Source organism: Aquarana catesbeiana, linkage group LG11 (genome assembly GCF_042186555.1).
Source record: "Aquarana catesbeiana isolate 2022-GZ linkage group LG11, ASM4218655v1, whole genome shotgun sequence".
Taxonomy (NCBI): domain Eukaryota; kingdom Metazoa; phylum Chordata; class Amphibia; order Anura; family Ranidae; genus Aquarana; species Aquarana catesbeiana.
Window position 1 is genome coordinate 255,071,247 of NC_133334.1, and position 24,487 is coordinate 255,095,733.

A 24,487-nucleotide genomic window follows, 5' to 3' on the forward strand; every position below is an offset into this window, starting at 1 on the left:
CTCGGCTTGTCGTACGTGTTGTACGTCACCGCGTTCTTGATGTTCGGAATTTCCGACCGACTTTGTGTGACCGTGTGTATGCAAGACAAGTTTGAGCCAACATCTGTCTAAAAAAATCCATGGATTTTGTTGTCGGAATGTCCGATCAATGTCCGACTGTGTGTACGGGGCATTCCCTTTCCTACGGAGCTCCTCTCCTACCTTTTAAAATGCCTGAAACTTGATACATTTGCAGAAAAGCCTTCAATATGCCTGAAAAATGTGCTTCAAAGTTACCAGGAATATGCTCTGCTCAGGTGTGAATGCGGGTTTATTGTATGTGTTATAGTGGTTGTAAACCTCAGACATGAAATATGAACAAAGCATATTCCTCTATAGTGTGGACTTGTCTCAACCCGGAGTACTAAGTGTAATTTCTCTCTGCTTGGTAGGAAGAGTCCTCACAAAAAAAGTCTGTTAGTTTGCCCTATGTGGTTGTTCAAAGGATAGGCATGAGTTGTCTACTTTAGCAAAGCATCCAATTACTTAAACAAAAACAACGCATTTCCTGACTTTGCCACTTCCTCAGTTCAAGGTGGTAAAATTGGCCTCTGTGGTAAAACATTGTCATAGGGTACAGTAGGTGTACTATGTTCTAATAAACTTAAAACATACAGTATACAGAAAGCGATCAAATATGCAAGGGAGAAGTGTGCAAATAATGAATGAAATGTAGCAGTTGTTTCTAATATATCAAACGTATCAGAGATAGCATAAGATTATTATATAAATAATATGACAAAATTTAGCAGTAAGGAAGTCCCTGTCTAAAATATCAAATGTATCAGAGATGGCATAAAATAATTTATAACAATATTATAATAAATGTAGCTGTAAGGAAGTCTCCAAAAATCAAACATATCAAAGATGGCATAAAATAATCTATATATAAATATAATTCCCTATAACAGGAAGTTCCTAAACAAGGACTTTCATGGCAGATTTAAAGGAATTTAAAATGACATTTGAAATGACGTTACTATCATAAAGGTTATATAAGAGTTTATTTATTGGGATTATCTACAAATATTGATAAGAATATTTACATTAAGATCAATAAATTATTAGCACTTTGTCACTGCTATAGACCAGCCATTCTCAACCAGGGTTCTTCCACAAGATGCTAGAGGTTCCTTGAGCTGTGGCCAACTCCCATTCGATAGTGCATACTTCCAGAGCCAACGCCACTTTAGGGGTTGTTTTCATGACACTAATAATTTTTTGGCATTCTGAACACCACTGTAAGGGGCATTTTTCCCACTGATCTGCAATGCATTGATTTATGCAGAAGTTCCAGAGAATTAAATATTATTTCAAGGGTTCCTCAAGAGTAAAAAGGTTGAGAAGGGCTGCTATAAACAATAGTCGATGTGTTTTGTTTTCACGCCCAGCAGATGGCGGTAGACCCGTGGTGGACACAAGGTATGGAAAACTCCAAGGGAGGACGCAAATAGTAAAAGAAACGGACAGAACCGTGGACGCTTTCTATAGAATCCCATTTGCAAAACCACCGGTAGGACCGCTACGGTTTGAAGCTCCGGAACAACCGGAACCCTGGGAGTCAGTGAAAGAAGCCACAGAAGACCCACCCATGTGAGTCCCAGGATGTGAGCTGTCATCTCATTCACTCAATAGACCCTTCTATCTCTGGGCACTCTACTGGTGAGATCTCTGCACCTTAGAACCCATTAAAAAGCTCTTACCATCTGCGCAAAGTTCATGGGTCTGTACACCTGCTGTGCCCATTATGAAGGGTTCTCGTTATTTCTGTGCTGAGTTCCTGAGTCTGTACACCTGCTGTGCCCAAAAATGAGGGGCTCCCACCAATCCTATACTGAGTTTTTGGGTCTGTACACCTGCTGTGCCCGTTATGAGGGTCTTCCATAATCCCTGTGTTGAGTTCCTGGATCTGTACACCTGCTGTGCCCATTATAAGGGGTTCCCACTACCTCTGTGCTGAGTTCCTGGGGCTATACACCTGCTATGATCATTTTTAGGGGTTCCCATCATCCCTGCAATGGGTTCCCAGATCTATATACCTGATGTGCCCATTATGAGGGCTTCCATTATCCCTGAGCAGAGTTCTCAGGTCCCATTTTGAGGAGTCCTCACCACTCCTACACTGAGTTCCCGGGTCCATACACCTGCTTTGCCCATTATGCAGAAATTCTTCATCTGTTGGCACTCAGTTGAGAAATACTGGTAGCTGCAGCTATATACAGTAAGGGACATCCCCCCAAAGCTGATGAGTCCAGGTTCAGTCAGACCCTCTTCACCTCTTCCTGTTGCACATCTCTTTTCAGGTGCCCCCAGAATGCAGAACAATTCCAAAAATTGTTGAAATTAGTCAATATAGACGTGACTCTTCCTCCCACATCCGAGGACTGTCTGTACCTGAATGTCTTCACTCCATCTGACCGAGGTGACAACGCCAAGCTACCTGTAAGTGTCACTGGTGTTCCCTGTGTGCTCATATCTAGGGATGGGTGAACGGTTCAGCCTGAGCATGAGAGCATTTGCTCAACACCCAAATTTGCAGGGTGTCCCCATGTTGATGGGGACAAGGGCCTCTTCCCGACAACCCTGGGCTGTGGTTGTCGGGGTCTGCAGGCGGGGGGCTTATCGGAATCTGGAAGCCCCCCTATGTGAATGGGTATTGGGTACATTGTACCCCTACCCATTCACCAAAAAAAGTGTCAAAAAGTAAAAACCATAATACACAGTTTTTGACAAGTCTTTTATTAAAAAAGAAAAACAAAGTTCTTCCTCAATGCTAAGAACTAAGAAGTACCACAGGGTCAGATTCCCACAGCCTGATACTTTCCTGGGATGGTAAATGAATGAAATGAATAAATTACAGACTGTAACCTCTCTTCTCTCCCAGGTCACGGTGTTCATACACGGTGGGGGGCTGGTATTGGGGCACGCCGCTATGCATGATGGCTCCGCAATCAGCGCTCATGAAAACGTGGTGCATGTGACGATCCAGTACAGACTGGGAATTCTGGGATTCCTTTGGTATGTCACAGTACATGGCTTATTTACTTGTATAGAGTGCATTGTACTGATCTACATTGTAAGGGAGTGAAACACAGAGTGAACCAACAGCATGTAACCCGAGAGCAAAGGATTCTTCTCCGCCTGGCACTCTATTGGCAGAAATGTATGTCACTCCTTTATCAGCTCCTAGTCCTGAGCTGTGGTCTCTCCTCCTTCTTCCATGTGTTACATTGTAGCTTAGCTAATTGAAAAGGAGGCTATAATATTGATACATATTATGATATGATTTTAATCTTTTTGTAAATATTCCAGCACCACAAATGACACAAATGCTCAGACAGCCTCTGGAAACTTCGGACTTTTGGACCAGGTCGCGGCTCTGCGGTGGATTCAGCAGAACATTAAGGATTTTGGGGGTGACCCCGAATCTGTCACTATATTCGGGGAGTCGGCGGGTGGAATCAGCGTCTCTGCACTGGTAAGTTCTTCTGACCATTGCTGGAATTTATCAAACATTCCCAGTTTCTGTAGCCCAGTTCTATAGGTGTAACATATTGTGCCAGAATTTTTGTGGAGGAAAACATAGATAAATATTTCATATATACATGTCCACAGAAAAGAAATATTAATTTTCAGAAGTCCAAATGAAGTAAAAGTGCTTCAATAAAACTAGCCAAATACATAGGGAAAAATTGAACAGATTCCAGTATCCATGCTAAACAGTGAGGATTGACAAAAACTTCCATTGCAGCTATTATATTCTGACAGGTGGCACTGCCAGCGGCCAAAATACCCGAACAATGTCTGCACTTGATTGGATGACAATTTTCCACCTGGTTCCTTCAAATTTTTACTTGAGGGATGTTGGGTTGGCGATGGGCGACAGGGCTACCCACTTGAATTTCCTGATGAACCGGACAAAACTCACTCCGTGTTTGGCCCACTGGCTAATTGAGAAAATTATATCTTGTAGCTTTTAAATTGCATGAATTCAAGAATAAAAAAAACATGGTGTGACCAGTTTGGTGTGGAGGAACTTGAATGTTCTGCATGACCTCAACCCTACTGAACACCTTTGGGATGAATTGGAACACCAATAGTGAGCCAGATCTTCTCATCCAACATCAATACTTTGTAGGGCAGGCAGGTGACTCTCTCTGAGGCTATGCTAGGCACACATGAGGAACCTTTGCTGTGTCACTGTGCCACTGATCCCATCCCCCCACCACTGCAACTCGTCCCATCTCTCCCTCACTGCTGTCACTCATCCCATCCCCCACCACCAATGCCACTGATCCTATCCCTCCCCAACCACCACTGATCCCATCCCCCACCAACACCGCTGCCACTCATCCCAGGGGCTTAACTACAGGGGTCACAATTGCAATAGCACACATGTTGCTCCTGAACACCTGGGTGGTGGGGGGCATTTAGAGGAACAAGTCCCCTACATTTTTCTCCTGCAGCCACTAAAAGTTAGCTTCTCCTCCTCTCCCTCTGATAGGCATTCAGTGGCTGCAGGAGGAAAATGGAGGGGATTTGTTCCCCCTCCTATCCAGGTCCTGCTGCCCCTGGGATCAGTGGGAAGGGCCCTGGCCGGAGGTCAGGGGGGCCCTCCATGAATTCTTGCACCGGGGCCCTGAAGGTTATAGTTACGCCACTGCTCTTGTGGCATAGTCCATGGGTGGAAGAATCCAGCCGCTGGCAACTTTAGGGTGGACTAGCAGTCCCCCTACATAGTGAAAGGCTTCAGAAGGTAAGCAACTTCAGACTCTGGCATCAGTGGTGACATCCAGCTCATGGTCCAGGAACTCCAGAATCCAGAATATTCACAGCGTAGGACTCAGATACCCCATTGGGTCTCCAGCTCCAGACCACTGTCCCTTTTAATAGGGGAAAAGGACCAGTGGGTTGGAACCAAGAATACCGCCAAAGAAAATAACATTAAGAAATAACATTAGCCCCGACCCTTCTTTCTGGGGCAGCACCTATCTTGGTTACCCTAATCAACCTGCTTACAACCTGACCTCACAAATGGGCACAAATTCCCACAGAAACTCAAAAATCTTGTGGAAAGCCTTCCCAGAAAAGAGGAGCCTGCTATGACTGCAAAGGGGTTTGAATAGTTTGATGTGGAGGAACTTAATTATCCTGCACAGAGCCCTGTTACCTCAGCCCTACTGAACACCTTTAGGATGAATTGGAACAGCAATTGTGAGCCAGGTCTTCTCAACCAACATCAGTGCCAGACCTCACAAATGGGCACAAAGTCCCAAAGACACTCCAAAGTCTTGTGGAAAGGCTTCCCAGAAAAATGGAGGATGTTATAGTCACAACTCCATATTAATGGCCATGGTGAAGAGGGAAGGAGCAACTCTATACTAATAGCCATGGAGGGAGGGCAGCTTCATATTAATGCCCATGTCAACTCCATATTAATGGTCATGGTGGGGGCGGTGGGGGAGGTGGGATGGGGTGGGGGGGACTCCATATTAATGGCCATGATTTTGGAATTGAATGGCCAACAAGCTCATATAGGTATAATGGTCAGATGTCCATGTTTTTGGCCATGTAGTATATTTAAGCTCTGTCGGGTAAGTCTTGTTTGGTCTTGTAGCTCTTCCAGGGTGAATGTGGTAGCAGAGTGAAAACACAATGTGAAGAGTTAAAATGGACATCTTTCCATGTGATTTCAGGTCCTCTCACCGTTGGCCCGGGGTTTGTTTCATCGCGCTATCTCACAGAGTGGAGTGGCCATAATACAGGGATTCATCGCCAGCTCACCAAAGGAGTTCATTTTTTACAGAGATGTAAGTCATTTCCCACTTTGTATTGAACTTAAACAATGCAGAGAAACACAACTGCCCATCAGCACACCCAAAATACAAATTTTAAATCCTCTGTCCATTGTAGTACACCTGTGTTGGTCTAAAAATAATGCAGGTATGTTTTTCATGCATTGAGGCTTGAAAAGGGTCCAGTCAAAGTGGATGAGCTAGGTTTGAATTGATCCTAGGTTTGAATGGGGCTCACTCTACCAGGCTCCACCTAAACGAAATATCACTTCTAGATGCAATACCCATCTTCTTACTAAGTGTACAGTATATACCAACCTAATCCTTGACCTCGTGGCTGGACCGGTCCTGCACAGGGGATACTGAGTACTTGTGAAGTTTTTGCAGGGCACTAGAACAAAATGGCATCAGTAATAATAAAACATGGAGGACAGAAATGTAATGATTCCTCCTAATCTCTATGTTTCGTTTGCAGATGGTGGCTAATATGTCGGGCTGTGAGCCGTCCTCTCTGATGGACTGTCTACGGACGAAGTCTGAACAAGAGATCTCATCTATTATGTCGAACAAAGTATGCTATGTTTGCTAAACTTCTCCTCCCATTATATTATAACTGAATGTATGGTCTGCTGGGTAATTGAGGGTTGGGGGGGGGGGGGGCAAACTCTCTAAGGTCCTGTGCAGACCTTAGAGAGCACCATGTCCGGCTGAGATACATTTTTTACATGACAAGTTCTCTGTGTTCACATTTGTTGCACCTCTGCAGGATTTCTTGCCATTACCAGTCTGTGTGGATGGAGTTTTCATGCCGAAACCCCCAGAGGAGATATTGGCTGCCAAAGAAAACAACAAAGTGCCATTTATCATTGGCGTATCGGAGCAGGAATTTGGATGGCTTGCCCTAAAGGTAGGAAAAAAAAGATAAGCCAGCACAGAACAAATCTAAATCTCTTAGTCCACAGCCAGTTCCTGCCTCCCCCCTCCATTCACTGTGTGACCTCTAAGGCTTGGTTCACACTCCTGCGACTTGAAAGTTATGCGACTTCCAGTGTGACTTGCTTGCGACTTCAATGCAACGTTCATGCAACTTTGGCTTTGGTTAAAAGCTCTGAACTCTGATACTGTTGCATCAAAGTAACATATATTAAGACAATCCTTGTGACTTCTGTTACATAGTTACATAATTAGTCTGGTTGACAAAAGAAACAAATCCATCCAGCTCAACCAACAGTAGGGAATTATTATTATTATATACACAATCCTTTACCCATCATTGATCCAGAGGAAGGCAAAAACCCTAAATAAAGCATGATCCAATTTGCTCCAGCAGGGGGAAAAAACTCCTTTGTACTGCAAGGAAGTACAAAGGAACTTTTCTGATCCCCCAAGAGGCATCTGTGATTTTTACATTGCAGTCTATGGCACTGAAGTTACACCGAAGATGCAGAAAAGCAGTGCAGGAACTTATTTTTGAGTCATTGTGACTTGTGTCACTTTAAAATGAATATGTTGTGACTTTATATGCCACAAGTGGCATCAAGTCGCATAATAAGTCACAGCAGTGTGAACCGAGGTTAAAAATGAATCTGAAAATAAGTAATAAAGGGCTAAACTTTATTACTTCCAAGTTCCTATGTTTAACCTTTCAGATATGTGGATGCAGTACAATAATTTCAGACAGCTCAAAAGTATAACAATAAAAGGAATTTACTTGATTTAAAGATATATTACAGATGATAAAATAGATAAATGCAGCATTGTTCAATCCAGGGGAGTTCACAATTTCATTTGAAATTCCTGGAGGTCCAGGAAGTCCACTTGATTCAGACTCTTCTTCTTTTTAGTTCTGAATGAAACTCAAATGGCCCTTTCTCTTCCAGCCATATATATCGCAGCCCAAAAACTAGTTAAAACCGGTTGAAACTACTTCAATACTAGGCACTTTTACCCCCTTCCTGCCCAGGCCGATTTTCAGCTTTCATCACTGTTGCATCAATGAATGGCAATTGTGCCGTTACAGTATGCAACACTGTACCCATATGACATTTTTATATTATTTCACACAAATGGAGCTTTCTTTTGGTGGTATTTAATCACTACCGGCTTTTTTTTTTGCTAACTAAATTAAAAAAGCCAAAAAATAAAAAATAAAACCTGCATTTTTCTTTGTTTATGTTATAACATTTTTAAAATAAATGATCTTTTTTTCATAAATTTAGGCCAAAATATATTCTGCCACATTTCTTTGGTGAACATACCCCAAATCAGTGTATATTATTTAGCCTGTAGGAAAGTTATGCAGTCCACAAACTATGGTATATATCTGAAAATCAATCCTGATGTACTGACATCCTATCTCATTTCTTGAGACCCGAAAACACCAGGACAGTACAAATATACCCCAAATGACCTTTTTGGAAAGTAAGCAGTCTGAGGTATTATGTAAGAGGCATGGCGCTTTGTTTAAAGTTGTAATTTTTTGTGACAATTTTTTGGAAAATTAAAGCGGTTGTAAAGGTAATTTTTTTTTAAAAAAAAAATAACAAACATATCATACTTACCTTCACTGTGCAGCTCGTTCTGCACAGAGTGGCCCCGAACCTAGTCTTCTGGGGTCCCTCGGCGGCTGTTTCAGCTCCTCCCCGCAAGCATTTACCACCTTAATGCGAGCTCCCTCGCATGGTGGTGAGTGCTTGCGGGCGCGCTCCCGTGATACAGCCGGCGGCTATAGCCGCTCGCTGTATCACTCGGCCCCGCCCCCCGGCGCGCCGCGTCATCGGATGTGATTGACAGCAGCGCGAGCCAATGGCTGCGCTGCTTTCAATCCATCCACTGCAGCCAATCAGCGACCAGGCTAAGCTGCAGCGAAGATGACAAGAACGTGCAGCGAAGATTCGAGGCGTCAGGTAAGTAAAACGGGGGGGCTGGGGGCGGCGGTACTGTCAAAAGTTTTTTCACCTTAATGCATAGAATGCATTAAGGTGAAAAAATTTTTACCTTTACAACCCCTTTAAGAAAAAAAAATCAAATTTTGTTTTTTATTTTTTTACACACTGTCACCAGTGCAGTACAGCATCATCAGATAACTGGTGTGGTGGTGACAAGAGGCACTGACTGGTGAAAGTATGTAAAAAAATAAAAATAAAATGTTAATAATTGTTTTCAATTTTTTACAATATATATTTTTTTAACTTTTTTTAATACTGTGACCAGAGCAATACACTGTTACCATAATATCACTGTACCACTCTGGGGAGTTTATCAGGATTTTTTTTTTACATATTATGCTTGCTTATAGCAGTGACTTTCACTGCTATAACAAATATTGTTACTGAATGACAGTGTGTATACACTGTGTATTGTTGTGATTTGCTATGATTGGCCACAGCTAATCACACAGTACAGATGGGCTGTGATTGGCCCTGTCTGTACCATGTGATCACTGTGATCAATCACAGCTAGCAACACAATTGTATGACTGAGGGGAAGATCGAAGTGAGGAGAAGCTCTGCTGATTTCTATCATCCAATCATGTGCAAGCAAAAATGCTGTTTTTTATTTTCCTTGTATGCCCCCCTCAGATCTACAGCGATCTTCCAAGTGCACTTGCAGCACAAAGTGGATTTGTCTTTAGTAAATAAACCCCAAATGAATGGCATGAAAGGAAGCCATTCATTGTTTGCAACTGTCATGTGATCTGCTGTGATTGGTCACAGCGATCACATGTTACCAGCTTTAGTGAGAAATCCGGAATAAACAACAGATCCCTGATGCCTCTTTTATGAGACAGAGAAAAGGACTTCTCATTCCCTTTCTCCTCATTCCTTTTCTCTGCAGCTTCTATACAGAGTCTTTCAATTCATTCACAAAATAAAGCATAGTAAATACAGTTTACTATGCTTCAGTGATAAATTACACCAGAGTGATCGGTACCAATCACTCCCTGTGTTCACTTAGGAAGGGGCTAGTAAACATAACATAACAACCCCTCTCCTTGCCCTCATTATCTCCTGTTTTCTTTCCTTATCACCCCCCCCCCCTTTAAGGATGATTCCTGATCAACTATTATTTAATACAATTATACTGTGCTTATAGCTTTTTCCAAGGTTAGTCATTGGTTGGATTTTGAATGCTTCATATCATGCCTGTATGCTATTCTGCATAGGTGTCTATGTTAGACCTACCCCTGTTTATTTGTAAGCTTTTTGATACCGAATGTATCTTATTTGTGATGAACGTGTGTGACGTTGCTTATGTTTCAATAAATTATGTATGTAAAAGAAAAAAAAAACATTTAATAGAATAGGTGCTTCCAGGAAATAATAGAGGAAGATGGTTAGTTCCATAGAATAAGTGCAGCAAGGGAAAAATCCTGGAGATGATAGTGGAAGGAGGTGAGTTCTGCAGAACAGGTGCAGCACAGACTATGTTTACTGAAAGTCTATGAGATGTGAGGAAGGTTGTCAGATTGCTTGTATACTGAAGTGCACAGGTGCCTAGAGATAAGAAACAGGAAGTAAGATGATGGAACGGAATGAGGGGCATTGTCAGTATTATTCAGAATTATGTAGTTTGCTCCTTATGAGGGTGGCAGTTATTTGGGTGACTGAAGAGGAGCAGAAGAGACTTCCTGAGGTGAAGAGCATCTTTGGTAATCTATGTGTTTATGGACAGAGTTTGGGTGCAACTTACTTGGACGGACTGCCGAAGGAGTCAATCCAAACAGAGCTGAGACGTTCTCCGATTCTGGTAAGGCCTCTGAGACTTTGGAAGTCTGTTGGATGTTAACTGAGTGCTGAAGTATTGCTCCCCCCCCCCCCCTAGATAAACATAGACAGGTTCTTGCACCTCCCAAATGTCTGGGCTGGAAGAAACCCAAGGTGATGGTAAAGAGGAGCAGGGCTAGGGACTATTGACAGAAAATCTCCCCTCTGTAGTCTATATAGGGTATAACAAGCCCACCAGACTCCACCCCTAGTTTGGGTGAAATGATGTTTTAAGGTTTAAATCCCCCTAGCCCCTTATATTAAGCCCATAAAATGCCCCAAAGATACATTGTCACAGTTTGGAAAATGCTCACCACACATGTTACAATCTGAATGTACAATCTCTTTTGGATATAGCAACAAAATAGATGTCAGATGTCCCAGGACAGTCTTGCATCCAGGCCCTTTTTTCCACCTATGTTGTGTTCCAGTTCATATCCTGGGATCACAGCATTAACCTTATTTGAGTTACTGCACAGGCGCGGTAAAATAAAATGCTTCAATTGTAATTATGGGCCACGAGTAGGCAATTCCAACATATTTAGAAGATCTGGGCAGGACCAAACCATAAAGTGGGTATGATGGGTAGTCACTGCCTATTTAGAGGGGTCCTGAGCAGGACCAACCCACAAAGTGGCCATGATTTGAGTGCGCCCACCCCAAAAGTGAGTGGATGGAATGTAGTGTCCCATGATCCGGGGCCATAATGATGCAAGTATACAACAATAATGTAGTAAAAGGTAAAAAATAAAAAAATGACGCATAGAGAACAAAATAAGCAGCCAACACGTCACTAGACATACAGTGCAAAATGGAAATAAAAGACAAAAGTGTGGCGCTAAGTGAGCAAGTGAATAATGTATGAACCTGATAAGGTAAAATAGGTAGTGCAAAATTGAATGTGAACAAAACCAAAATATAAAAGTCCAAAGTGAATAATAAACATCTATGGAAAGTCCATTAGAGTTCAAAATAAAGTGAAAAGGTCTTTCTTGGATAATCCAGAATGAATCTTGAAAATACAGTCAAAATGGTAAAGTGTTCACGCTTACCAGATTCGATGGACACACGGACCTTATAGCATGTCGGTCAAACAGGCACTCTTGAGGAAATGACCTCAAACAGGAACTCCCACCACTATAAAAAAGGTAAGAAGGGTACCTCCCAATGTTGAATGAAGACTGTCAGGTATCCATGGTGGACTCCAAAACATGCAATGAATCACATCAATTGGTGTGCATGAAAAACAAATTATCTGCACATAGTGTGATACTGTTTGACGTTTAATGGTAAAAAAGGGGGTTTACACTTACAGCAAATCTGATAAAACAAGCTTGTAAATAAAATAGAGTTTAGGCAACGATTCCAAGAGTATCACCCGGCGCATTTCGTCCTATTGGACATCATCTGGGGTTATCCAAGAAAGACCTTATCACTTTATTCTGAAGTCAAATGGACTTTCCATTAGTTGCTTATAATTCACTTTGGAATTTTATGTTTTGGTTTGTTCACATTCAATTTTGCACTGCCTTTAATACTTTATCAGGTTCATACGTTATTCACTTGCTCACTTAGCGCCACACTTCTGTCTTTTAATGTAGTAAAAGGGCCTGATTGGATAAAAATTGGATCATTCATGGTGGTCCTCATATTATATAATTTTGGTAAATTAAAGAAAATTGGTTGGTAGTAGTTGGTAGCATTCAACTGGACTTGTTCTGTAATGTTGTTTCGTAGCTTACTAAGACCTTTCATAACTTACCAAGCCACTTGTTTAATTCTAATGAGTGTCAGGAACATACCCTAGTATTTATATTCACACAGACCAGTATCTACTTTTTTACTCTGACCACCCTCTGGAATACAAACTGGCGGTCATCAGACTGAGATGGTAATGACAAGCCCAGAGTCTAAAGACAAAGAACACCGACATCTCAAGGGTGTTTGGTGAGGTTTGTGGCTCTCTAGACTGGACTTCTATTAAAGTGGAACACCAGAATTAACTCTCTAACCCTCTGGCACTAGACCAAGGAGGAAGTTGGGGACTAAATTTCTAATATTTTTTTTTTGGACCCGGAAACCAATAGAAAGAAAAAAATTAAATTGAGTTCTACTTTAAAATATCAACAACATTAGGCAAAAACAGAAGACCATCAAACAAAGGGGAGAAGTAGAAGACACAGAGCAATAAGTAATTCTGATGTAGCTGGAGTGTTGTAAAAACTCAGAAGGACCTTTAATAAAGATCTCATCCTTGTGTCCTTCAAACCCTGCAATACAGAAGGTTGGACATCCTAAATACCCAACACCCAAAATACCCAACTTGGTATATTTGGTGCTGTGTAGTGACTAATGCTAAGACATGTCCATTGGGGTAATGAAACAACCTCTCCACAGACCAATAACCCAAGATAGGTGGGCAAATCCTACAGATTAGGGCTGAACAGTTTTCCTACATCTTAGGGAAAGGGGACATTCTTTTGTGGACAGTGAGGTGCCAATTTTTTAACAGAGAGGGGTGGTTTGCAAGAGGCATGGAAGAAGGCAAACTAGAACAACTATCCCTGAACAGGGGAGGGGCCTTCTACACCAGTGGCTCTCAACCATCCCCCACTCCCCACAGTACCTGTCAAGTACCATAGTGCCTCCAAATCTCTCATAGTGACCTACAGTGCCCCCAGCCCTCCCGAGAGCCCTCAGCCACAACAGTACCCCCCAACTTCCTACAGTGCCACCCAGCCTCCAAAAGTGCCCCCAGCCTGCTGCAGAGCCTCCCCCTCTATAGTGCCCCCCACCTCAAAAAGTGTCCCACAGTGCCCCTCAACCTCCAGTTAGCTGCTGAGTACCCTAACACACTCCACAACCCCCCCCCCCCCCCCATTCAGAGCCTTCATGTGTTTCAATACATGTTTTGCATTCCCATAGATGTATTGTGTGTATTGTGTGGTTATAGAATGTATTATTTAATGTTGTGCATGGAAGGCTTTGGAAGAATTTGTTAGGTCCTGTTCTCAAAAAGGTTGAGAACCCCTAATCTACATCATCTGTCTTCCATGCATAATGTGGTTTTAACATCTCCTCCCCAGCATTCAGACAACAGTTGACATCTTCAGTTGACACTAAGGGATGACTAAACTAGAACAGGGCATGATCTACAACTTTCACACCCCACCTCATGTTCTTGACACATTCTATGATGATTGGATGAAGGTGTCAGCACTTCCCATGTGGATATCACCACTGGGTTATCTTTCTGATACTCATTAGAGCTGAAGAGGTGTTTTAGAGAATATATTTCTAGCTACACTATGATCTGGATAAATAAGAACCTTCACAGATCTAAAAAGATTGTACAGAGATTGGGGGAGATTTATCTGGTGCAGCTGTGCATAGTAACCAATCAGCTTCCAGGTTTTATTGTTAATGCTTAACTGATCAAGTTGAAGTTAAAAGCTGCTTGGTTACTATGCACAGCTCCACCAGATTGTGTGTGCACTAGTTTTGGTAAATCCCCCCTCATTATAGGGTCAGATTGTAATGTGTAGGATGAGCATTAGCCATGTAGTTGGGAGCCAGGGAGTGTGGAAGTTGCAAATCTGAATATGACTTGTTGTTTGCTGTATGTGCAGGGTGCGATCTCCAGTCTGGATTACACATTGCTGGGCGAATACTTCGGGAACACGGATGACCCTCTAGAAAACCGAGATCACTTTCTAGACCTGCAGGGCGATGTCATGTTTGTCATTCCGTCACTAAAGATAGCAAAACTTCACAGAGGTGTGTGGCTCCAGATGCCCCTCCAGGGCCCTCATTTCAATTGTTATGGAAGAACTCACCTGAGCTTTGTTTTAATCTGTTCATGTGATCCAGTGATGTTTCAGAAAATCAGCTATCCTGTTCCCATTCCTCTAACAGTCAGGCACGTGTGTGAAAAAGTCAAAATATTGGGACCTGTATGTAGCCACTCCCCTTCAGTATTCCATAGGTGTGTTGGTCAGAACCAGGTAAAAAGCTGAGCTCTCAGGGTGTCCTCTGTCCTGCCCTGAGTAAGCTGTGATCGATTAGTTCTGTCAGCAACAGAGTCCCTAAAATAGTCAGAATTGTTCACATTCTGCAGGTGGCCATGTCATCACCCACTGTATGCATTCCACTATGGATAGCGGTGGAATGTCCACCCAGATCCTCAGTAACAGAAGAGTTAGGAAACAACTTTCCATGTAGTTCAGCAACCACCAAGCAAAGTGTTTATGACTGATAGCTGGAAGCTTAAGGTGGCGTAATATGGGCACAGCAGATCCAGGAACAAAGCACAGGGATGGTGGGAACCCCTCATAATGGACACAGCAGGTGTGCAGACTTAGGAACTTAGGATGGTGGGAACACCTCAAATTGGATTCTGGGTTTCAGTGAAGGGATCTCATCAATACAGTGATGGAGAGATAGCAGAGAGTGATAAATAGTTTAAGGCTCCATTCAAAAATGTGTATATCTGTGAATATTTTGCTGTGTTTAGAGGTGACTAAATACCCCCAGCATAAATCTTCATCCCTTTCCTGCACAATTCCCTCCCAAATTCTCCCTTCTGGCAAAAAAATGTCCTTACCCCCCCCCCCCCCCAATCCCCCTTTCACCAATGCAACCTTCAGATCTCAGATAAGCATGGCTCTCTCCAGGGGGGCATCCCTCCTCATAGGGTCCTTCTGTTGTGTCATGATTTGTGTCCAAGCAGAAGAGGAGCCTAGAGGAAGCTTCCCTCGGCTCTGAAGTGTATTATTGAGACGGGCAGCCAGCATCTCTCCCCACTGGCTGCCTGTCACAGTAATAGAGTGGGCGATCACTGCATCTGGGTCCCAAGGCAGGAGATGTGAGGCAGGTGCCTTGGGTGCCCAGCACTAGCATGCCCCTGCCAGCTACATTAGCCCAGTCCTGGGACTCGAGCTCAGACTTGTGGGATGCCGGGATTTAGTTGATATCTTGGAATGGCCCCACAGAATCTGGGATGGTTGGGTGGTACAGTATGTATATAATATTTAACCTGTTACCCCATAGCTGAGATTTATACAAAACATATTTCTTGTTCCTCTGCAGATTCCGGATCCCCCGTCTTTTTCTATGAATTTCGGCATCGTCCGTCCTTGTTTGAGAACAGTAGACCAAAGTGGGTGAAGGCCGATCATGGCGATGAGCTGTTATTTGTGTTCGGAGTTCCCTTCATGACATATGGCGAGCTAAATAAATCACGTACGTCGGGCTGGAAATGACTTTTTCTTTCAGTAGTCTCCCATCAGGACCTTCGGACTTTGGCTTTATTTAGTTTGGTTTGAAGAGGGAAACAAACCTCAACGCACAGCTGACTTCCTGTCTGATAATACTATAGAGAGACAACCTGGCAGACTATTATAAATTTGTTGATTGGTGGGGGGTGGCAACTTTTGCCATAATCTATAAGTATGCACAGCATGCACACCTACCTCCTTCTGTGCTGTCATCTATTCATGACTGGTCAAGACACCACATTCCCAGCCTTCAACAACCACCGCTGCCAATTCTTCCAGGTTATGCAGTGATCATCTTCAACCATTGGATGGCTGATGATGATGTAAGTCCTGCGCATGCCTACAGGGGCTCCCTTGTCTTATGAGCCCAGAGTGTGCAGTGCAGGGTGCGAATGCCGCACAATGTACACAGCAAGTAGAAAACTGCCAGAGGAATGAGGAGGAGGATTTTTTGCAGGAGATACTTTGTCTCTTGTGACAAAAATTCCTCCCTTCTGGCAATGATTTATCAATTCTTCTTTAAGCAGTAGAGAGAATGTGAGCAGCAGATACTTTGTAGTAAATGTAGCTACAAAAGATCAAATATCTGACACATTCTGATGCCCCGTACACACGATCAGAAATTCCGCCAGCAAAAGTCGGATGTGAGCTTTTGGTCAGAAATTCCGACCGTGTGTATGCTCCATCAGACTTTTGCTGGCAGAATTCCAGCCAGCAAAAGATTGAGAGCATGTTCTCTATTTTTCAATCAGAAAAAGTTCCTATCCGAAAATGAGTTTGTCTGTATGCAATTCCGACGCGCAAAAAATCACGCATGCTCGGAAACAATTCGACGCATGCTCGGAAGTATTGAACTTCATTTTCTCGGCTCATCGTAGTGTTGTACGTCATCGTGTTCTTGACGGTCGAAAGTTCAGAGAACTTTTGTGTGACCGTGTGTATGCAAGGCAAGCTTGAGCGGAATTCTGTCGGAAAAACCATCCATGTTTTTTCTGACGGAATTTCTGATCGTGTGTATGGGGCATCGTACACTACATTTCTTTAGCTCTGTCTTTGAACAGAAATGCATTGGTGTCAATGTGGAATTTAAAAGGAAAGTCATTTTTGGAGTTTTGTTTTTTAATTTGCTTCAAATGGCTCTTGATGGTTACAGAACCTCCTTACTGTTTCAATCTTTTTATTAAAGATTTTGACAATAAGGTAGTAAACATGTCACAAACTGTTATCTGAAGACAGAAGAATTAATATGTAAGTGGAATCTCTATTGGACAAAGTTTATGCATAGGGAGAACACATGGGATAAAACTTAAAACATAGAGAATATTACCTAAGTACTGGTAATTCCAAAAGCAAGATGAGAGTGCCAATATTTCGATTAGGCATAAGGAATTATATTCACATATGTTTTCATATTTGTTGTACCATATTGCAGCCTGTTCCCAGACTGAAGGCAGTCACCCCCAATATGTTACATAAGAGCACATTATGCATATCATGTGTAAAAGTAGTAGAAAATGTGTTCTCTGGTTCGAACCTGGAGTTCACTTCATAATATTTAATGGCTGTCAGCCTCCTTCATGGGGAGACAATCACATTAAGTGAACTCCTGGAACAAGCCTGTTCCCTGTGTTGTTAATAGGAGAATGCATAGTTACAAAAGGAGAAGAGAGACCAGAAGGCCAAAATAGAAGAGAAGAAAGGGGGATAAAGAAGAGGGGGAGAAGGGAGAAGGAGAGATGGGAGACTCTGCGCTCCAACCTTCACTGACTAGGAACTATTTAAGTGGGCAGGGTCCTGGGATCAGTAGTCAGATATTTGATCCATGGGTTCCACACCTTCTCAAACACCTTAATTATATCATTTATTATTTCTGATAAACATTCATTTATCATAATACAAGACAGCTTGTGTTTGAATTGATCAAAAGATATAGCTGCCGACCAGGGCCGGTGCTCCCACTAGGAAAACTAGGCAGCCGCCTAGGATGCCCAGCTGCCTAGAGGGTGCAGCCACGGCCCGCTGACTTCCCTATTAGCCCGGCCGAGAAACACGGGAAAAACAAGGTGGAGGCACTGGGCATGAGGTTGGCGGAGGGGGCAGGCAAAGCTGGGGGGGCATGAGGTCCTCCGCCGGGCATAAGTTCACATTGCAGCGGATGATTCGGTGGGCTCAGCTGAGGAGGCAGAGGAGGCGCTGGGCATGGGATCAGTGGAGGAGGCAGCGAGCACAACTGAGGAGGTGGAGGAGGTGCCAGGCATGAGGTCAGCGCAAAGGAGGAGGTGGTGGGCACAACTGAGGAGGTGGAGATGTAGCTGCAGTCCTGTGGGGGGGGGGGGGGGGGGGGAATGAGTGTTAGTCTTGCCTAGGGCACAGAATAGGTAAGCATCGGCCCTGCTGCTGACCTCCAGGACTTGGCGATGATGATTTTAGCGGACACAAATATGTAAGTGATGAGTCTTCTCTGATGTCAGGGGGCCTTATCCACCTCACTGCCCAGTAAAGCATGTTTCGGGGACTTGGTCAGGTTAACTTATGTAAAGGGAAAAAATGAAGTTATATACTCTGATCTAAAATCGCCGCACTTTGGGGCATCGCCACTATATGTGAAACACTGTCCCCTCCTGACCACAACCTATGAAACATAGCAGAGAAGGTCAAAAATAGGGACACAAAGAGCGGGACTTTAAAGGTGCCAAAATGAGTTTACAACATGATCATATAAGGTAAATACATATTTTATTCAATATCAAATTTAAAATTAATAATGATAAAAGTTATCACAATAACATGTAATTCATACAACAGTGCAGCCACTTCTGCTCTAAATGTTTCGCCCAGAAGAGCTTCCTCAGGAGACTTAAGAGTCCTGCATAAAGTTGATGCTATAGGTGAAAAAAACAAATATTTATGAATATTTACAATAGATTGTATTGTATAAATATCATTACAATTTTCTTTTGTGTCATTTAGACTAAGTTTTACATGAATAATTGTACAAAATATATTGAATTAACAAAAGAGGCCTACTGGATGCTTAAAAAATCAAAACTTGAATCAGGTACAGGAGTACAGGAGTTCCTCTAAAACCAAGGCCCACAGGTCGTTGTGCAACCATAGGGAAAAGACAGAGAAAAAAATCACCTGTATAAAAAAAGGTGTTTGAATAACTTTATTTAACCAAACAGAAATCAATTTGTCTATATATACGAGACTTACCTTAAAGGGGTTGTAAAGGTTGGTGTTTTTTCACCTTAATGCATCCTATGCATTAAGGTGAAAAAACATACGACAATTCCGGCCCCCCCAGCCCCCCCGTTTTACTTACCTGAGCCCCTAAACCTGCTGTGCTCGTCCCCGATGTCCTCTTTCCCACTCAGCCTGGCCGTTGATTGGCTAGAGTGGATGGATTGAAAGCAGCGCAGCCATTGGCTCGCGCTGCTGTCAATCACATCCAATGACGCGGCGCACAGGGGAGGGGGGCCGAGTGATACAGTGAGCAGCTATAGTCACCGGCTGTATCACGGGAGCGCACCCGCAAGAACTAAACACCATGCGAGAGAGCTCACATGAAGGTGGTTAGTTCTTGCGGTGAGGAGCTGAGACAGCCGCCGAGGGACCCCAGAAGACCAGCTTCGGGGCCACTTTGTGCAAAATGAGCTGCACAGTGGAGGTAAGTATAACATGTTTGTTATTTAAAAAAAAAAAAAAATCCTTTACAACCCCTTTAATCATATCCGATTCAACTTTTACCAATTCATTCCCCTTTTCCCATTGGAAAAAAGTATTCAGCTGCTGAACTTGGAAAGGAAATGGTATTCGCTAAAATGGGGGGTCCAGAATAGAACGATGACAGCGAGGATCCCTTCAAACTGTGTGGGTTCAGTTTAATTAAATCAACCTCCAACCAAGAATCAGCCAGTAATGTCCTACAAGGAGAAATGGGTATATGTTGTTCCATATGAGGTAACGTCAACCAAACAGGGGAGAGGGCAAGCACCTGTCTCTCCATTGCTGTGAGACAGATAACTTGTCTTAGATGGTTTACAGCCCCCCCCCCCCCCCCCCCCCCCCCGAGAATATGGTGACCAGAAAGTGCTAAGTTTCATCCCTCCAGCATAATCAAAAACAAAGATAAAGTGGCTAATAGAGGTTCTTACCTATCATGGAATCCAAGAAATTGATGTGAAGAGGGAGAAGAGAGGTGCAAAACCTCTCTCTCACAAACCCTCTGTCAGTGAATGGTGGCTGAATGCCACAGTTTGTCTTTCCTCGTCCCAATGGTGTCTGATGTCACCAGCGGTACACGAACGTCCATTTGATGCTGGTGCGCGTGCGCCGGTCCAATAGGGCGGATATGAAGTCACGCGCAGATGCGCCGTGATCGACATCCCGGGACATATGCCCCCAGCCTAACCGGTACCATGTACAATCGTAGTAACACTTTGTCATTTGCCTCAATAATGGAAGTGTTAATGAGGGACCTCAAAGCTGCTTGACCCAACAAAAGCCATTCATCAAGTTCAAGGGTCTCATTGAGATCCTGCTCCCATTTTTCATGTACCCTAATTTAGTTGAAGTATAAGTTAAAACAGTGGCAGCCGCTCCATAAGGGGCACAGGGGCACTCCCACCCCATCCATGGGTCCGGCCCCCTAAGCTACATGCATGGATTCCAATTGAAGGGGTGTTTTTTTTTTTAAGCACGTGATTAGAGCCAGAGGCTCTAATAGGCTTCAAAAAAGGGTGGGCTTGGGGCGCAGAGCACTGCACCCCAAGCACACCCACTTGTATGACAAAAGCGAATTAATATTTGCTATTACCACACTGATCCTCCTCCCAGCCAATCAGAAAACCCCTATTGGCCAGGGAGTCTAAGAACTCCCTGGCCAATCATGTCTCAGGACACACTTCCTGTTCCTGTGCAGAGGAGAATGTCCCACTGTGTGTTTGCCGGAGCGGCCCAGGCTCTTCCTTCCCCCTACTCCATTAGGTAAGGCAGCATTCACAATGTCTAGTGTCTACCCCCCCTCCCCCTGCGGGGGGTGGTGGGTGATCGCTGACGTTCATCTCCCGCAGTGGGGGGTGGTGGGGTGGGCCGCCATTCATCTCTGCCGTGGAGGGGAGGTGGGCATGTTAGTTTGTGCCGCCCCCCCCGAAATTTTGACCACCAGCCGCCACTGTAATAAAATACCATATACCTCTGAGATATGACCTCGGATTTGGTCATATTTGTAACATTTGTATTTGTAATATCATTAGTGGGACAGAGGACCAAGATCTGATACAGTACTGGCAAATCCATGACATTTGACCGACTGATGGAGAGCAAGCTTGTTCTTGCTGAAATTAAATTAAATTGTTCTGTTTTCTTTTCCAGATAAATATACAGAGGAAGAGAAGAAACTCAGCAAAACCATGATGAAATATTGGGCCAACTTTGCTAGAACAGGGTAAGCCATGGTGACTCCTCTCCCCATGTGACAAGAAGTGAAATCTACCCAATGTGAATTCAACAATACATTTCCAACAGAGGATCCAACCCTATACTACTCCATGCAAAATTAAACAAGTTTTGTCTGAAGCTGAGCTTCAAGGTTATCACGAGTGGAATCACCAGCAGGAGGATGGAGGTTTTGATTTCTCTATATCAGGAGTGTCTAACTCACGGCCCATGGGCTGCATGTGGCCCAAGATGGCTATGACTGCGGCCTGACACAAAATCATAAATGTACTTAAAAATCTTGGGTTTTTTTGGAATTTTTTGTAAAAAATGCATTTACACTTAAAGCGAACACATGTGGCCATGCAAAAATTAACAACGTCTTTTTACTGGACTTATCTAAGTTTTATCTTCCCAAGGAAAAATCTCCCACTCCTCACACTCATGCCTTATTCATGTCATCAGTTTTCGGCAGAACCTATATTTGTGAGCAACTATTTTCAAGGACAAAGCACAGGAAGGGCAAAATTAGAACCAAAATATCTGAGCACCTTGAGAATTCATTGACAATTGCTACTACAAACATCGAACCAGATATTGATGCATTAGTTTATCAAATCAGTATGAAATATTGCTCTAGTTTTATGTTGCTCTCTTTTACTTTTATAACAAAAAATATGACAACAAAGTTCTATTACTCAGATACATTATCTATATGGGTGATCATTTACTTTTTTCTGCTCATCAGCTATCCATATTGTTAGTGTATTTTATGTGTGGCCCAAGACAATTCCTCTTCTTCCAATGTGGCCCAGGAAGGTCAAAAGGTTGGACACCCCTGATCTAAATAGAGTAATTAGGACCTCCTTCTTCCTGCTGATGACCCCTCTTGTGATATAAAGGTCTATATAGGGGATGACCTCCTTCCTCCTGCTGCTGATCCCTCTAGTGATATAAAGATCTGTATAGAAGAATCAGGACCTCCTTTCTTCTGCTGGTGATCCCTCTAGTGATATAAAGATACAGTGATAAAGTGATACAATTCATCTTCTTCCAATGTGGCCTAGAAAAGTCAAAACGCTGGACACCCCTGCTCTATATAGATCATTTTATCCAGGCCTTTTTTTCTCTGAAAATAGGCGCAGGAACTTAACCACGACCCCCGAAGTTCCCTTCTCCTCCACACACACCCTCCATCAAATAGTGGGTATGGTTAAATTTTACAATGGGGGGGGTCTTAAAGAGCATTAAATACCAGAGGGCAGAGTTCGAAGGGGGTTACACAGAGGGTGCAGGGTTCAGGGTTGCGCTACGTGCAGAGTTTGGTGGTAGTGCATAGTGCAAAGTTCAGGGGTGAGCTACACAGAGTGCAGAGTTCAGCCTTCTTCCACAGCTGCTTACCTCTATATCCCCCGTCCACATCTCACTTTCACCCCTCTTCAGCTCTGACCTCTGCATGCAATACCCCCCACCATCGCCTTATTCTCCCCCCTCCTTAAAATCTGCACCATCTTCCACATTTCCAACTTTTGCTGCTGTGTTAAGCTGAAGCAACCAGCCAGCTCTAGTACCTTCCCTCACACTGTAGTTCGCCCCGTCTTTCTCACTTGTGGGTGTGTCAGCATCCGCACTGCACCCTGAACACCTGCATCTCCTTTTCTCAGTGGGAGCTGTTCAGAAGATCAGATCTGTGGGAGTCTTTGGGAGACAAGCTATCACTTGAAGCCGGACTTTTGTGTTTACAAGTGATGGTGGTGAGCAGAGAGCAGGGGGCCTGAGCCAGAGGTGGTGCAACTGAGTTCCACCAAGTTCCAGCTGAAAAAAAGCCCTGATTTTATCACTAGAGAGATCACCAGCAGGAGGAAGAAGTTCCTGATGTCTCTATATAGATCTTAAGTTATCACTAGAGAGATCACCAGCAGGAGGAAGGAGGTCCTGATTCTTCTATATAAATCTTTAGTTATCACTAGAGGTATCACCAGCAGGACAAAAGAGGTCAGGATTCCTCTATATACTGTAAGTTTTTAGTTATCACTAGAGAGATCACCAGTAAGAGGAAGGAGGTCCTGATTCCTCTATATAGATCTTTAGTTATCACTAAAGTAGTCACTAGTAGGAGGAAGAAGGTCCTGATTTCTCTATATAGGGGTCACCAGCAAGTGGCAGACTGGATGGATCATTAGTCTTTTTCTGCCCTCACTCTTCTATGTTTCTAATTCTTAGTAAAAATATAATTTCTTCCTTGTCTCCACAGTGACCCAAACGGATCTGACATGACTCAGTGGCCACAGTACGATAAAGATGAATATTATCTGCAGATTGATATTCAGCAGAAAGTTTCTCAAAGACTGAAAGACAAAAAATTCAACTTCCTCACTAAAGTTCTTCCCGAGATGATTCAGAAGACACTTCCCGAGAAGACACAGAAGACATCGGAGTAGGCATGAGAGCTCACTAAGCTGCATAACCTTCTGTATCATCCTAGGAAAACATAAATCACCATTCCCAAACCTTTCACAGGAAATAACTTTAATTTTAATGACACTAAAGAATGATAATTGAGTTTTGGGTGGAGGATGGCAGGTTGACAAATGTTCAATTTTTTTATCTTTAATGGTGTTCGCAACTGTGAAGATTTCACACTTTACAAATGTCAAATAAAATATTCTCTCAACTCTGTAAGACTCATAGACCAATAATTTAAGCTCCCAATTCTAGAGGTCGCAAAATGTCGGGTTTTCTCAGCCGAAAACAACATATTACACTCTCAATTTTTTTCAGAACTTTCACCAGCTCATTTAATCACGTACTGAGTATGCAGCATCTTTATCTTTTAATCCTTGCCTATGTTCCAGTTTAAGCTGGTGCCATGATCACTGCCCCAGGTTTTCTGTTTCAGGATGAATCCTTGCTCTTGCAGCATCCTATGGAGCCACCCTTGCATGCAGGGATACCTACAGGTTACAGTCTGTTAACTTGTTCAGCATGAACCTACCTTTTGAATGAATATAAATATGAGAGATGTCGGATGTCTGTTCCACATAGGAGAGGAATTGAGCCGATTCCTCTCCCGGGACTTCCTAGGGCAGCAGGTTTTAGGATCATTATGCTACTAATTAACTGATACAGATAAATATGTCCTTATTCTGGCTGTACTATTATTATTTCAAAT

At 43.2% G+C, this 24,487-nt stretch overlaps 1 protein-coding gene across 2 annotated transcripts in view; it reads left to right on the plus strand.

The window, feature by feature from the left end:
• The window catches only part of LOC141112681 (fatty acyl-CoA hydrolase precursor, medium chain-like), a 37,156-nt gene extending 13,164 nt beyond the window's left edge, over positions 1-23,992 (plus strand). Inside the window, exons 2-13 of one of the 2 annotated variants that reach the window (XM_073605681.1) lie at positions 1,431-1,632; positions 2,343-2,481; positions 2,924-3,057; positions 3,352-3,517; positions 5,736-5,849; positions 6,310-6,405; positions 6,601-6,741; positions 10,509-10,583; positions 14,230-14,377; positions 15,689-15,841; positions 21,253-21,325; positions 23,570-23,992. In XM_073605681.1, the coding sequence (XP_073461782.1) occupies positions 1,431-1,632; positions 2,343-2,481; positions 2,924-3,057; positions 3,352-3,517; positions 5,736-5,849; positions 6,310-6,405; positions 6,601-6,741; positions 10,509-10,583; positions 14,230-14,377; positions 15,689-15,841; positions 21,253-21,325; positions 23,570-23,756 (1,628 nt within the window). In that variant the 3' untranslated portion in view covers positions 23,757-23,992. The remainder of the gene's footprint in view (positions 1-1,430; positions 1,633-2,342; positions 2,482-2,923; positions 3,058-3,351; positions 3,518-5,735; positions 5,850-6,309; positions 6,406-6,600; positions 6,742-10,508; positions 10,584-14,229; positions 14,378-15,688; positions 15,842-21,252; positions 21,326-23,569) is intronic. The other variant, XM_073605682.1, reaches the window with a different exon arrangement.
• Positions 23,993-24,487: the final 495 nt, after the last annotated feature.